The following is a 12,309-nucleotide window of genomic DNA, read 5'->3' as shown; positions in this document are numbered from 1 at the left end:
ATAGTCACATAAAGCTGCAGCAGCCTGAAGTAAAGATAACAAGTCATGTTGATACGAGCTGTTTTAATTGAAGCAGGTTCACTTAAAAAATAATGATCTACACCCAATGTTTCCTGTGTGGTCAAAAATGACTCCATTGCTTATTAAAATAAAATATAAGCGGCTACAGAGTGCATATTTTAACCTTCATCAGGCTAGTTTATAGTGCTTCTCCTACACATCACCTTTGGATGATAGATTCATGTTTTCTCGCTTCTTGGCAGTGATTTTTCAAACATGCAAACAATCATCGACTCATGTAAATTCAGCAGCAGCACTTCGGCAAAACTCCAGTCAACTTTTAACCTGTATGGTCGATTTGTACGCCACCGTTTGGAAGCAACAGAGGAGCAGCAAACTGACGATAAATCCCACAAGTTCAAACTTCAGGCGTCCAAACAAGCATTAGCATTGCTAATTACAAATGTAGTGAACGGAAGCTGACAAGCTTTTAGTGCCAGCCCTTTGTCGGGATGTTGCGTTTAACAGGTAACAAAACCTTTTATCTGCGTACAAGTGCTCTTCTGCAAATGTTTTATTAAAATCAAGCCTCCAAACTTAAATTCAGAGCAGAGATCAGAGTTTAAAGAAAATCGATTCTACACGAAAAAAGAGAAAACAAGACACTTCTCGTTTGCTTATTTTTATTCAGCAGATTTTTAATAGAATGCAAAGGTTCATTACGTGGAAACAAATTCAAACACTGTATCTGCTATGGAATACAGAGACAGAAAGAGAAGAGACTGCCAGAGACAGGATCATTACCATTAATAGAATGTAAACTTTACAGAAGAAGAGATGATAAAATGCCACAGGAAGGCATCCATAGTTACTGGTCATAAAAGTGTGACATAGTGAATAAACGACAAAACACTCCCCACAAAAAACATCTGCAAATGTCATCATCACACAGATATACATCGAAGACAAAAATAAACTCATCCTTTTTTCATATTTTTTTTTTTCCATTTTTTTTTTTGTCTGTGTGTCTCCACCTACAGTTCTGTTCTAAAATAAATCGATTTACACCTTTCAACATATCCTCACATTTACAAGAAATTCATTAGGGAAGCATTTGTTTGCAAAAAATTGAGTATTCTCCCCCGAAAACCCAGTCCCTTCCCATAAAGAGGAAAGCAAGGGGGGTTGGGCTAGAGCGTCAGAGAGCAAAGAATGTGATTGGCTGAAACACATAAGTATCATCAATTATTATCATTCACACAGGAAGTCTGCCGAGAAGGTAACATGGCAAATAACACAGATTGGCAATAGTGCAGGCTGCTTGAGCTGGCAGTGGCCGATTAGGAAAACAAAGGATGACTGGAAAGTGATTCTTACGTGATTATTTTTTTCATTATTTTAGTGTTGCTAGCATGCTCTATTTGGAGCTACAGGGGCTAGCTGGAGGAAATTAAAAAAAAAGAAAATGTGAGCAGAAGGAAAGTCAGACTGGAGGGATGAAATGTCAAATAAAAAGTGAGTCAATGCTTGTCGTTTAGTTTTATCTTCTGTCCGATGCATCACTTGCTGTCCATGTTGGTCTTTGGAATGGTGTTTTATTGGATGGTCGGTTTCGTTTTTTTCTCCTTTTTCTTTTTTTTTCTTCTTTTTAACGGCTGTAACCAAACTCGTCGGCGTCGTCGGCACGGAAGTCTCCGTAGCGCCAAATGTTGAGCTGGTGGGAAGTCAGAGACAGATTTTATTGATCGTAATGAAACAAATAAACATAAAAAAGTGGTAAAAAAAACCAAACTGTCCTATTGCTTTGAATGGGGCTCCAGTAACCTCTCGAGCACATTCCATGTTAAACGGTCAAGAGGCAAAGTGGAGGCAGAGCCACGACGCAGCCCTCAGAGAGAGAGATCAGTGTTTTCACAGCCCAGTGCGAAGGCGCCTGCATCATCAGCATCATCATCATCATCATCATCATCATCATCATCATCACCATTTAATCTGGCTCTTTGTGCTTCCCCATCCAGGAGGCCCACAATGCCTCAAATACCACCCAGTCTATTACGGCTCCTGTTCCATTACACTGGCGCTGCTGCATCGCCTCATAAACCGTCTCCTGCGTTTCCCTAAATGTCGCCTTCACCACAACGCGGCTGGCAAAAATGTGTGTGTGGTTTGGACGAGAACCCAGTTGGTTATTCAAATGTGATAGAAACCGTCCAGTCTTTTTGTGTATGTGTGTGTGTTTGCGTACAGGGACCTGTGTGTGTGTGTTTCTTTTTGGCTCTCAGAAGCATGCGCGCTTAGCTGTTAATGCTGTGATTCATAGCTAATTAGCGACTGTGCTAATTAGCACTAGTTATTAGGATGAATGAAATGAATGAAGCCATTTTCCCGTTTCTCACTCGGCTGCCTTTTTTTTTCCTCTCCTGCTCCTCCCTGACACCCTGAAAGCACGGCAGTAACTCTGATTGTGATTACAGTCAATCCCACCTTATTGTCTGGCCGTGCTGGATCGCCGCGGTGACTGAAAGGGTACAGGGGCCGGGCCTTTTAGAATTCTGAGCCAACATGTTTTACATGACGTGAGCAAAACAAATGCGAATCCAAGTGGCTAATAGGGGCTCTTGTGAAAGGAAGCTTAGATTAGCAAAGTCTAAATATAGACAATAAAAAGGGGCTGTTGGACATTTACTACAACGGTATTATTTCCTATAATTCTACGTATATCTTATTGTTAAACTGCCCAATAAAAAGGCCCAAACTATCAGTGTTTCAGTCTTTTTTCTCTTCTCTCTCTGGCTTATAGCAGCACAGGCTTCAAAGTTTTATATTTAAAAAAGGCAAAATGATTTTGTAAACAGCTGGGCAACATAAGAGATGCTAAAGGGAGGAAACAGTGCGTTTATTTTGGAATGGCATATTTCTAGCTCCAGTGAGCGTTCAAAGCAGCAGGATGGTGATCGACTCAGTAGATAACACCTTGCTAACGGTTAGGGCTGCTGCATGAACAATCCCTGATGATGGTGCTTTGAGGAGCAGGTGGTTACAGTGAATGTACCAGTCAGATCCTGCTGGGCAGCGTTTTAGCATCGCAGGAGAACTTTTGCGCGTATTTTCCTGATTATACGTTGAAAATTTTTTGATGCGGCGTGATTTCAGTACTTGATCCGCCCAACTCCGTCCACCAAGGTACACTTAATAAGTAGATGAACTACTAGAGTTAGAATGTTCCTTCACAAGTGAGTTTTGCACGCCCACAGGCGAACTGCACATCACCTTAACCAAGGCGCTGACGTAGACCAGTGGGTTTGCTGTGAAGTGAGTTTGTCAGAGTGTGAGAGAAGCAGCAGCACGTTCCTGCAGTCACACTGAAGTGTTGCTATGAGGGTTAGCGCAGTTACTTCAGTCAATAGTTAGTCTAAGAGAGAAATAAATACAGAGTGGCTGTTTGTGTTACTACTTGTGCAAAATGCTGCTGATCACAGATAAACGTGAACAGAACTGGACGATACTCACAACTGGAGCAACACTGGTCTCTTTTCCAGTTTCTTGAATATTTTGGGGTTAACTTTGACTAACTTACTGTAACAATAGCAGACTCCAATTAAAAGTTAGACTTATGCGATTACTTTTTGGTTTCTGTTTGTTTTGCTTCAGTGAGTTTGACTCTAATACATTTTTTCTTCTTTAATTATTTGAATATATTGGCAAAAAAAACAATGATTATAAAATATTAATAAATAAAATAACACCACACCGGCCACATCCCAAGCTACCCTTTTAGACTGAACATTTCCTCTCCTGAACAATTATTTAATACTTTTAACTTTCTGGATTCTGGCAGCACCGTTTTAAAATTATAATTGAGTTTTCGATGTAATACCTGTGTATAATGGAGTTATTTTTATGCAAATACCACTTTTTTTTTTTGAGCGGTTTTACTCTCCTCATTGTAATTAATATTTGGGTCTTTCATTCATTTTTATTAGCTTAATAAAATTTGTTTTCAAATGTGCTACTTTAATGGTTCCAACAAATGACTTCCAAGTTCTCCTGCGGTGTCAATAGCTGCTGTCGGTGGTGAAAAGGAAAACGAAAGTGGCACCATAGTGTAACAAATGCTACACTGATGATTTATTAACACGAATGCATTAAGAGACGAGAAGAAACACATGCGTTCCTGTTGCATGATTAATGGTGCAGATGGATGGGAGACGTACTGAGGCTAATTGCAGAACACTGTTCACTTGAAACTAGCGCAAAAGAAATCTGTTGAAGAACCCCAGAATCGAAATCTCCTAATGATTTCTTTGGAATCGGAATTTGGAAGAGTTCGTCTTCCGCTAATGGTTCAGCTGATTAATGCGTTTTAAATAGTTTTGTGGACAAAAACGGGGCTCCGCTGCACAAACCTGGTTCCGTCTGGCTGGTTGCTGATGGTTTACTGGGCTCAAATAATTTCACTGGACTGTGCCCTGACTCATTTGAACACGGGAGCCCTGTGTGCTACACCCGATTCATTCCTCTCCCATCCCTACTGCTCTTTGCACACATCCCCACCCCCATTTTCACAGTACGGACCTGCACAGACTGTGGGCAGCAATCCATATGGGACAATGGTGACTGCCAATGTAATGTGTGACATCTTGAGAAAAGAGAAAAAAGCAGCAAAGAGAGAAGACACTTTCTCTCTGATAGTTGATAAGGCAAAGTAATTAGTGTTGTAATGCATTCTTGTTTTTGGCACCATTAGAGTTCTCAGAGAGGCAGACAAACCGTAGCTATTAGGAGGAGGAGGTGACACGAAAGCTGAAAAAAAGACAATAAGATGGTGGCTGGGATGAAGGGACTTACCCTGGCACTCTTGGCAGATTCTTGACTGTTCAGGTACTCTGTCACCTAGGGCAGAAAGAGATGAGTCATTAGCATATCACATCACCGCGTCACACGTAGGATTTTAAAGGATTAAGGTGAATCAATGCATCCTTTCAACCTGCTCTGCCCCTGGAGATATTCCTTTTACCTGCTTACACGGAAATTTCCAAGTTTTTTTGCACAAAGTTCACATTTTTTCTGAAGAAGGCAGAAGGGTACTCGCTCACCCTTCGCTGAAATGCGAGGAACACAGTGTTCTCTGAAGACGGCAACAGGATCAAGACAACACACATCGACGCAAGAGTGGTTATGTCACCGCGGGGACGGGAAACGCACAAACACGTGAAGGAGGCGTACGGAGCTCCTGACGTCACGGCTCTCTGGGGTCACTGTGTTATCTGCCACATGCAGGGCGTCACTTCGCGCTTCGTGCAGGAGCTCGCACCAGCAAAGTCACTCGAAATGCAAGAAGTCGTACCTCCTCGTGTCTGCGACTCACAGGCCGCCGCCGTGCAGCAGTTTGTGATCAAGTGCATTCACAGGACACCTTAAGTGAGCTACAAGCTAAAAAGAGGTGAATCCTGAGTGGTGTTTGTAAAAAAAAATCAGAGCTCTACTGTACAGTTTGATGGTGAGACACAGCAACAGGACAGAACACATGGTGATGCTTTAGTGGTCTGCCCTACCACTGCTCTATCATCTGTTTTATTCTAAATGAGACCATAATTTATGAAATGAGCTCCATTTTGTATTCAACGAGTCTTCAAATTAGCACTAGAGACCATAAACTTAACAGGAAAATGTTTACTGAGGTAACAAATCAAATGAGAAACAGGCTCAGACTTTGGGGCGGCTGTGGCTCAGGTGGTCGAGCGGGTTGTACACTGATGGCAAGGTTGGCGGTTCGATCCCCGGTTCCCCCCACATGTCGAAGTGTCCTTGGGCAAGACACTGAACCCCAAATGGCTCCCAATGGTAGATTAGTGCCTTGCATGGCAGCTCTGTTGCCATTGGTGTGTGAATGTGTGTGTGAATGGGTGAATGAGAAACATGGTAAAGCGCTTTGAGTGCCGCAAAGGTAGAAAAGCGCTATATAAGTGCAGACCATCCTTATTGAAGCCAGAGGAGACATAATGCAGGTTTTAAACATTTGCACTTTTCACATTTAATCTTTTAAATACTCTCGGAGTGGGACATTACAGATACAACAGTGAGACTGAGGAAACAGGAATGTCAGAAAACTTTGCCTTTGGCAGAAAAGACTAATTATTCCCAGTGTCTCAGATATTTCTTATAACTTCCACTTTCATTTCAGCTCTGGTCTGGACCAACCAGTGGTGTCCCGCTCACGTTAGCAACCTGCTAACAACACCCATGATGTGTGTTATCAGTTAGTGAGGTAAAACTCTGACATAAGGTTTTAGAATTTACAGTGTTTTTGTTTTCAATTTTCTGAAACCACATTAATCTTAACTTTTGTATTTCTCTGCCGAGGCAGAAGCATGTTTTCAGTTCTGCTTTTTTTTAATGTCAGAGTCAAACTAATTTAAAAAGCACTATTCAAAACAGCAAGAGTTGAACCAAAGTGCTGTAAGGACATAAAAACCGACACCGACTAAAAGACAAAAATGAACAAAAAAAAAACACAAAAAATTAATCGGAATACAAAAAATGACAACTCAACAAAAGATGAACTGGAGGTGGCACGTTCTGTCTTCATCAGCAAAGTTTCTCAATGCTGAGCATGAAAACTTCTGACACGCAAAGGTAAACTGTTCTTGAGTTTGTGAGCAGCCTTTATGAAGGGTCTATTTTCGTGCCTACATCTTGGAACATACCGGTGCATCGGGTTGGTTGACCTCAGCGCTCTAACTAGAGTATGAAGATGTGAGACTGCTGAATAAGATGTCATGAAAGTTTCATGAAACAACCTACACAGTCTTCTCATGTAATGCAGCTGTTCTCACAGAACATTTTAATCCAAACTTTCTCTTCACCGTGCTCCTGATGAACAAAAGTTGCATGAAGTAAACGAGGACTAAGTGCAGGCGTTTCCATTCTGATTCTGCCCCCAGACACACCTGTCACATACGCGCTAAAACATTTTATTTTTTTTAATCGCCAGCATCACCCGCAGCGTGGAAACATCAGATTCTCTAATTTGTTTGATATAAATGCTGCTGTTTGTTGTGCTCCGTGCATACAGCAGGTGATGTGCACACTGAGAGTACAGAGAGAGAACACACCAGAGTTGCAGTGGGAGAGAAGAGGAAGCCAGTGTGCAGTTGTTGAGCATATTGACTGCTTCTGCTAGAACAGCCATTTAGCCTCATTGAATGAACCAGTGATGAGTCATAGGGCAGGGGGGGAGGAGGGTGATGGGGGGGAAAGAGGGAGAGAGAGGCAGTGTTAGCTTATTGTAAGTGGGACGTATGGACCTTAAAAAGCTCAAGTGGCAGCCCGTCTAAGTGAAGCTGTCCTCCATTATTACAGTATCACAGTAGACAGTGATCAAGTTATGCACAGGGCCTACAGAACAAACACACACACCTAACGGTTCACATCACCTCCACCATGTTTAACCCCGGCCACCCACGTCGCTCTCCGTCGGTGGAGTGCTGCCCTGCGAGTGTGATTCGTTCAGCAGATGAATGAATTTGTTCACGAGTATCTCTCTGGAGTTAGCGGTAAACGTGAACATAGAGGGAAAACAACTGTAAAAACAAAGGAAGCTGGGAAAAAAAAAAAGGAGACAGCACAGAGAAAGAGTGATCATGTAATAGATTCTATTGTGTGCCACGTTTTGCAGCTGATTATAGTAGCAGATGAGCTGGCTTTCACACTCAGACGCACACACACACCAGAAACAAGGATGCCAGATGTTAAAACAGTCGAGTGTGGATGGGGCTCTGGAGTTTAATTGCTTAGCTAGCTCGTGCACATAGGTTGATTTGATAGCTGCGCTGCACGCGGCGCGGCCAAGACAACAGACCCGCAGCTGGATCCTACAGCCACTTCTGCCTAAGCGAGTGTACACGCGAGTGTGCGGCTGTGGAAAAGTGCTGCGGATGCACCAGTCATCCATCAAAGCCAACTAAAGGAGAGATTTTTTTTGGATGGCGTTGGGATATGGCATCTTGGTCCCATCAGGCAGATGTCACCATATGGAAGACCCAGCCGACGATATTTCACAGACACAAAAGGCCAGTGATGCCATTTGGGCTTTGGAGGGGGGAGCTCTCAGCGCCGCTGGCAGTTTTTCGAAAGATAGAGGGAGGCTAAAGTGATGTGGAAGAGGGTCTCATATCTGCCAAAGTGGATTTGGCAATATTTAAACACAAAAAGAGAGAATTACATTTGTGAGAGAAACCAGGAAAAGCTCAACTTTACAGGAAATGTATTTCCTCTACACTTTTCCCAGCCTCTATAGAGCTGAGAGTCTGCATCCAAACGCAGTGTGTTCTGTGAAAGATGCAAAGTCAAGAGCACTACAGCACAATATGCACAGATGAAATGCTGCCATATTGAAATTATCACGGTGAGCCTCTTTGTGCTGCGGTCGGGAGGGTGCCTATCCTGGCTCGCCCTCATCTTTCACTGTTACCCTCCACTTCAGTTCAGTGAACACAACAGCCAATCACTGTGCAGCTGAACACTGATGATGACTGACTGTGGATTTTTGAACAGCTCCACGTATCCGGTCCCGGATCCTTCTTTCACAGCTCTTCTATTGGCTCCAGTAGGGAGGCATAAAGGCTCATTTACGACACAAACAGAAGCAAAACTCATGTGGAGTGGCGGAGAAAAGGAATGTTTCTCATTATGGGAAACAAGTGTGCTATCAAATGCAATAAGGGAGGAAGGAAAAGGTAGGATGATGGCGGAGAGGTGTGATGCAGGATTGTCAAAAAGACATAATGAAGAAGAGATGACATGAACGGTAGCAAAATGACGATAAGGACGGAAAATGAAGTGTTTGTGGGGGGTTCCGGTGGCAGAAGGCAGCGGGTGACAGCGTGCTTATCTGGATGACCCTCCAGAGCTTCCATATGCCAGACAGATGCCATTATGGAGAACAGTGGCCATGACCACTGGCAGCAGAGAAGACGCTGCCCAGCTAAGAAGGCTGCTGTGTGTGAGGGACTGTCTCTGTGTGTGATGTGTGCCATTAATTCTTTGTAGTCTTATACAGCAAAGCAACTAGGAGAACATTTTAAGACCAATTTGTTGATAATCTAGGTTTATTTTTTTTACTGTATTGATATGTACAAATTGCTTTTCCCCCCCATAATGTGCAAAATAAGTATTAGTGACTTGAAAAAGTGAAAAGAATTTTTATTTTTTAATTCTTTCAGGGTTTCATATGTAACAAAAATAAAAAAAAACTAAAGCTGTCAATGTGCAGATTTTCTGATTATTTTTTTCTTCCTAATCGGTTTCCAGTTCTTAAATGTATAAATAAATTAGCTGATTTTTATCCATTATATATCACAGTGTTCGAGTTGTAGGTGAGCTGGTGTGCTCGAGCTGCAGCGGGTGTGTAGGGGCAGGTGGGGCCAAAGGCAGGGAGTTCATAGATGAAGCAAAGTCACATCTGAGCCATTTCCAGGCATGACGAGATTACTTTCATGGTAAAAACGGTCTAAATATGTAACGTTGATACACAGGTTTTCTAGGGGTTTATTCAACGAGCTGAGAGGGACTTTAACTGATTAAAAAACTCAATTTAGTTTAATTTCATGCCGACAATTCACATTTGACTTTACTGAACTACACTCGGACTGTCTGTGCGCAACTCGCTCACATTCAGGGATAAGGGAAATGCTACCACTCGGTTTTAATGCAGGCAGGTAACTTTCTAATGGAAGTCTTGGTGGGAGACTGTGTGTAAGTGTGATGTCTGTGAACGACAGGTGGTGCGGGTCTGGCAGTTTGGCACCAGTCGCTGTGTCTGATTGGCTGCGAATCTGCGAGAGAGAGAGAGAGAGAGAGAGAGAGAGAGCATGTATCCCCCCCACTCTGGCCGGCATGCCATGCCCAGGTGGTGTTCTGGTAAGCTCGGTGTGAAAGTGATGGATCTGAGCAAGAGCTAACACGGCACTTTTCTGACAGGTTGCGTGCGTCTGGTGCGTAGGTGAGCTGCCTCTTTTTTTTTTTTTTGATCTTCCAGCACGTGAAAACGCTAAGTGAAACAACATTTTTGGAAGAAGTGCATATGAAAAACAAGCGACTAATCAAAGTTGCGACTCTTTACCGCCGATACGGGGTGTCAGGTAAATTCACCCAAGTGGAAAGGCAACAATGAGGCTGGTCCTCCACGCGTGTTGAGCTTTTCTCATTAACAGCAATGACAATCAGACGCGCAGACACGAGCAGTCAAACTCCAACCAAAGAAGCTGCCACTAACCGTCTTTCGTCATTGTTTCTTTGCGCTTGTTTTTTCGTACTGCTCTATCACTCCTTATTACGACTCATTTCGTTCTCCCTCTGCCTGCCATCTCAGCCTCCTTTTGACTCCAGTGAAAGCAGAAAAGTCTGCACAAGACAGATTGTCATCAGAGCGTCTGCCGGAACATAACGGCTTTTATGTCTGTAACTCACACTGTTTCAAGTTGGGTGTACTTGGCTGAGCTGTGGATTGTCCTAAGAGACATCTCTCATTCAACATGCCCGCGCATGAATACTGCATGGCAAGCAGACAGGAGGCCAGGGTTTTGGGGAAAGTCTTCAGACTTGTCATTGTACAAGTGGTTTGAAAGGCTTGTCACATAAGCACCATAACTAACCAGGGAGAGAATCCTCGAAGGCTTGTCATGTGTGTGAGAGACCGAGGAGATTGAGTGAAGATGGGATGGAAAGACTGACACCGAATTATCTCATTTTTACAGATATTGAACCAAATGAATGCCCGCACAGGATATTAATTTAAAAAAATAAAATAAAAAATCACACATTTATCTAATTCAAAAAAATGTGTGGCAATTAATTTTTGTATTTTTCTTGCTTGAAGAGACTCATAACTCACATCAGCATCTGATTTGCATGTACTCCTCATTTTTCCTCTTTACTTTCCACTACTGCAAGCATTTCCTGAGCTGTCAATGGTGCAGAAAAGAAGAAATTGCAGTGTTCTTTTTGCAGAATATAAATTTTGTATGACTGTGGAGAAAGAAAAAAAAAAGCCTGAGTAAAAATCTGTTTATGCAATCTGCTCCTTCTTAAAAAAAAAAAAAAAAAGTGTATTTTTTTTCAATAAAACACAAACAATGGGCCTCACATGCACATCGTGTGTGAGAGTGTCATTGCCCCTATCTGAGGCAAACTGGGATTGCATCCTGTTGCATGCTGGTCCCCTCAGCATGGCTGTCGGAGGAGATCAGACGCTTTGGTGGGAACGTGGCATGACAAGCCCACCAGCATGGGTTCATGGAGTTAAGGAGGACACATTCATGTAAAACACGTGCACATACAACAAATGCAACTACTGACAACATTTTCCAGAGCTCTCCCAGAGGCAACAAGGGAAAGAGGGGAGGAAAAAAAAAAAGGTCTTACGTAAATACTCATGTATCATACCAATGCTCCTCACACACACGCACGCAGACTTACTTTTGTAAAGGTTGTGTAAAGGAGTTTTGCTCTTCTTTTCTCCAATATCTATTTTCTTTTTCCAGCAAGGTCACACAACTCAAAATAATATAAAGTTTTGAACAACCTGGTGCCTCTGCTCCCCTCCTGTCTGTCTTCTCCTCACCCCAGGGTGTGTGGGAGGGTAGTGTGTTACTGTGGGTGTGTGTGTGTGTTACTGTGTGTGTGTGTGTGTGTGTGTGTGTGTGTGTACATCTGCAGAAGATGGAATGGCATTTGTGAAGTGGCGCGTGTCAGCTAGGACATGTCAAAAGGGCCCTCAGAGCAGCGGCAGCAGGGGAGGCTACTGCCTGTGCATGTGTGTGAGTGTGTGTGTGTGTGTGTGTGTGTGTGTGTGTGAGAGTGTGTGTGTGCAGTCAATAACAGGGGAGCAGAAAATGTCCATTAAAAGGCCCCATCTCTAACCCGACTTGTAAATTAGGTATTGAGCCATTGGTGGGGAGCGGTCATGCTGTCACACACCCATGACGCTCAGTGGGTGTGTGTTTATGTGTACCCTGTGGTTTTTTTGGGGGGGTGAGGAGGGGGCTCTTGATGGGCTGTGACAGGCGCTGGGGTTGAAAAGCAAGGGCAGCAACCCTGAAAATCAGTCAATTGGTGGTCCGGATACGGCTAAAAGCCATTTATAGATGACACGGTGAAGGATTTCTGGGTTGGGGTGGAGGCGATGGAAACCTGCTCCACCACTGCACAATCCATAGCTTTAATATGTACAGCGTAAACACATAAACATATATTTCACACATTAAAAAAAAGCGTGAGATATTAACTGACTTATATATCAGACCTGGA

General features: G+C 43.1%; 1 protein-coding gene across 1 annotated transcript in view; it reads right to left on the bottom strand.

Moving 5' to 3' along the window:
* Nucleotides 1–666: 666 nt before the first annotated feature.
* LOC103372505 (staphylococcal nuclease domain-containing protein 1-like) overlaps nucleotides 667–12,309 on the bottom strand; it is a 49,574-nt gene continuing 37,931 nt past the window's right edge. The window contains exons 6-7 of the mRNA XM_008302160.1: nucleotides 4,849–4,893; nucleotides 667–1,714 (exon numbers count right to left, since the gene is read on the bottom strand). Coding sequence (XP_008300382.1) covers nucleotides 1,649–1,714; nucleotides 4,849–4,893 — 111 coding nt within the window. The 3' untranslated portion in view covers nucleotides 667–1,648. The remainder of the gene's footprint in view (nucleotides 1,715–4,848; nucleotides 4,894–12,309) is intronic.

Source organism: Stegastes partitus, unplaced genomic scaffold, assembly GCF_000690725.1.
Source record: "Stegastes partitus isolate 25-593 unplaced genomic scaffold, Stegastes_partitus-1.0.2 Scaffold1768, whole genome shotgun sequence".
NCBI classification, from domain to species: Eukaryota; Metazoa; Chordata; class Actinopteri; family Pomacentridae; genus Stegastes; species Stegastes partitus.
This window is presented reverse-complemented; position numbering and strand designations above follow the sequence as displayed.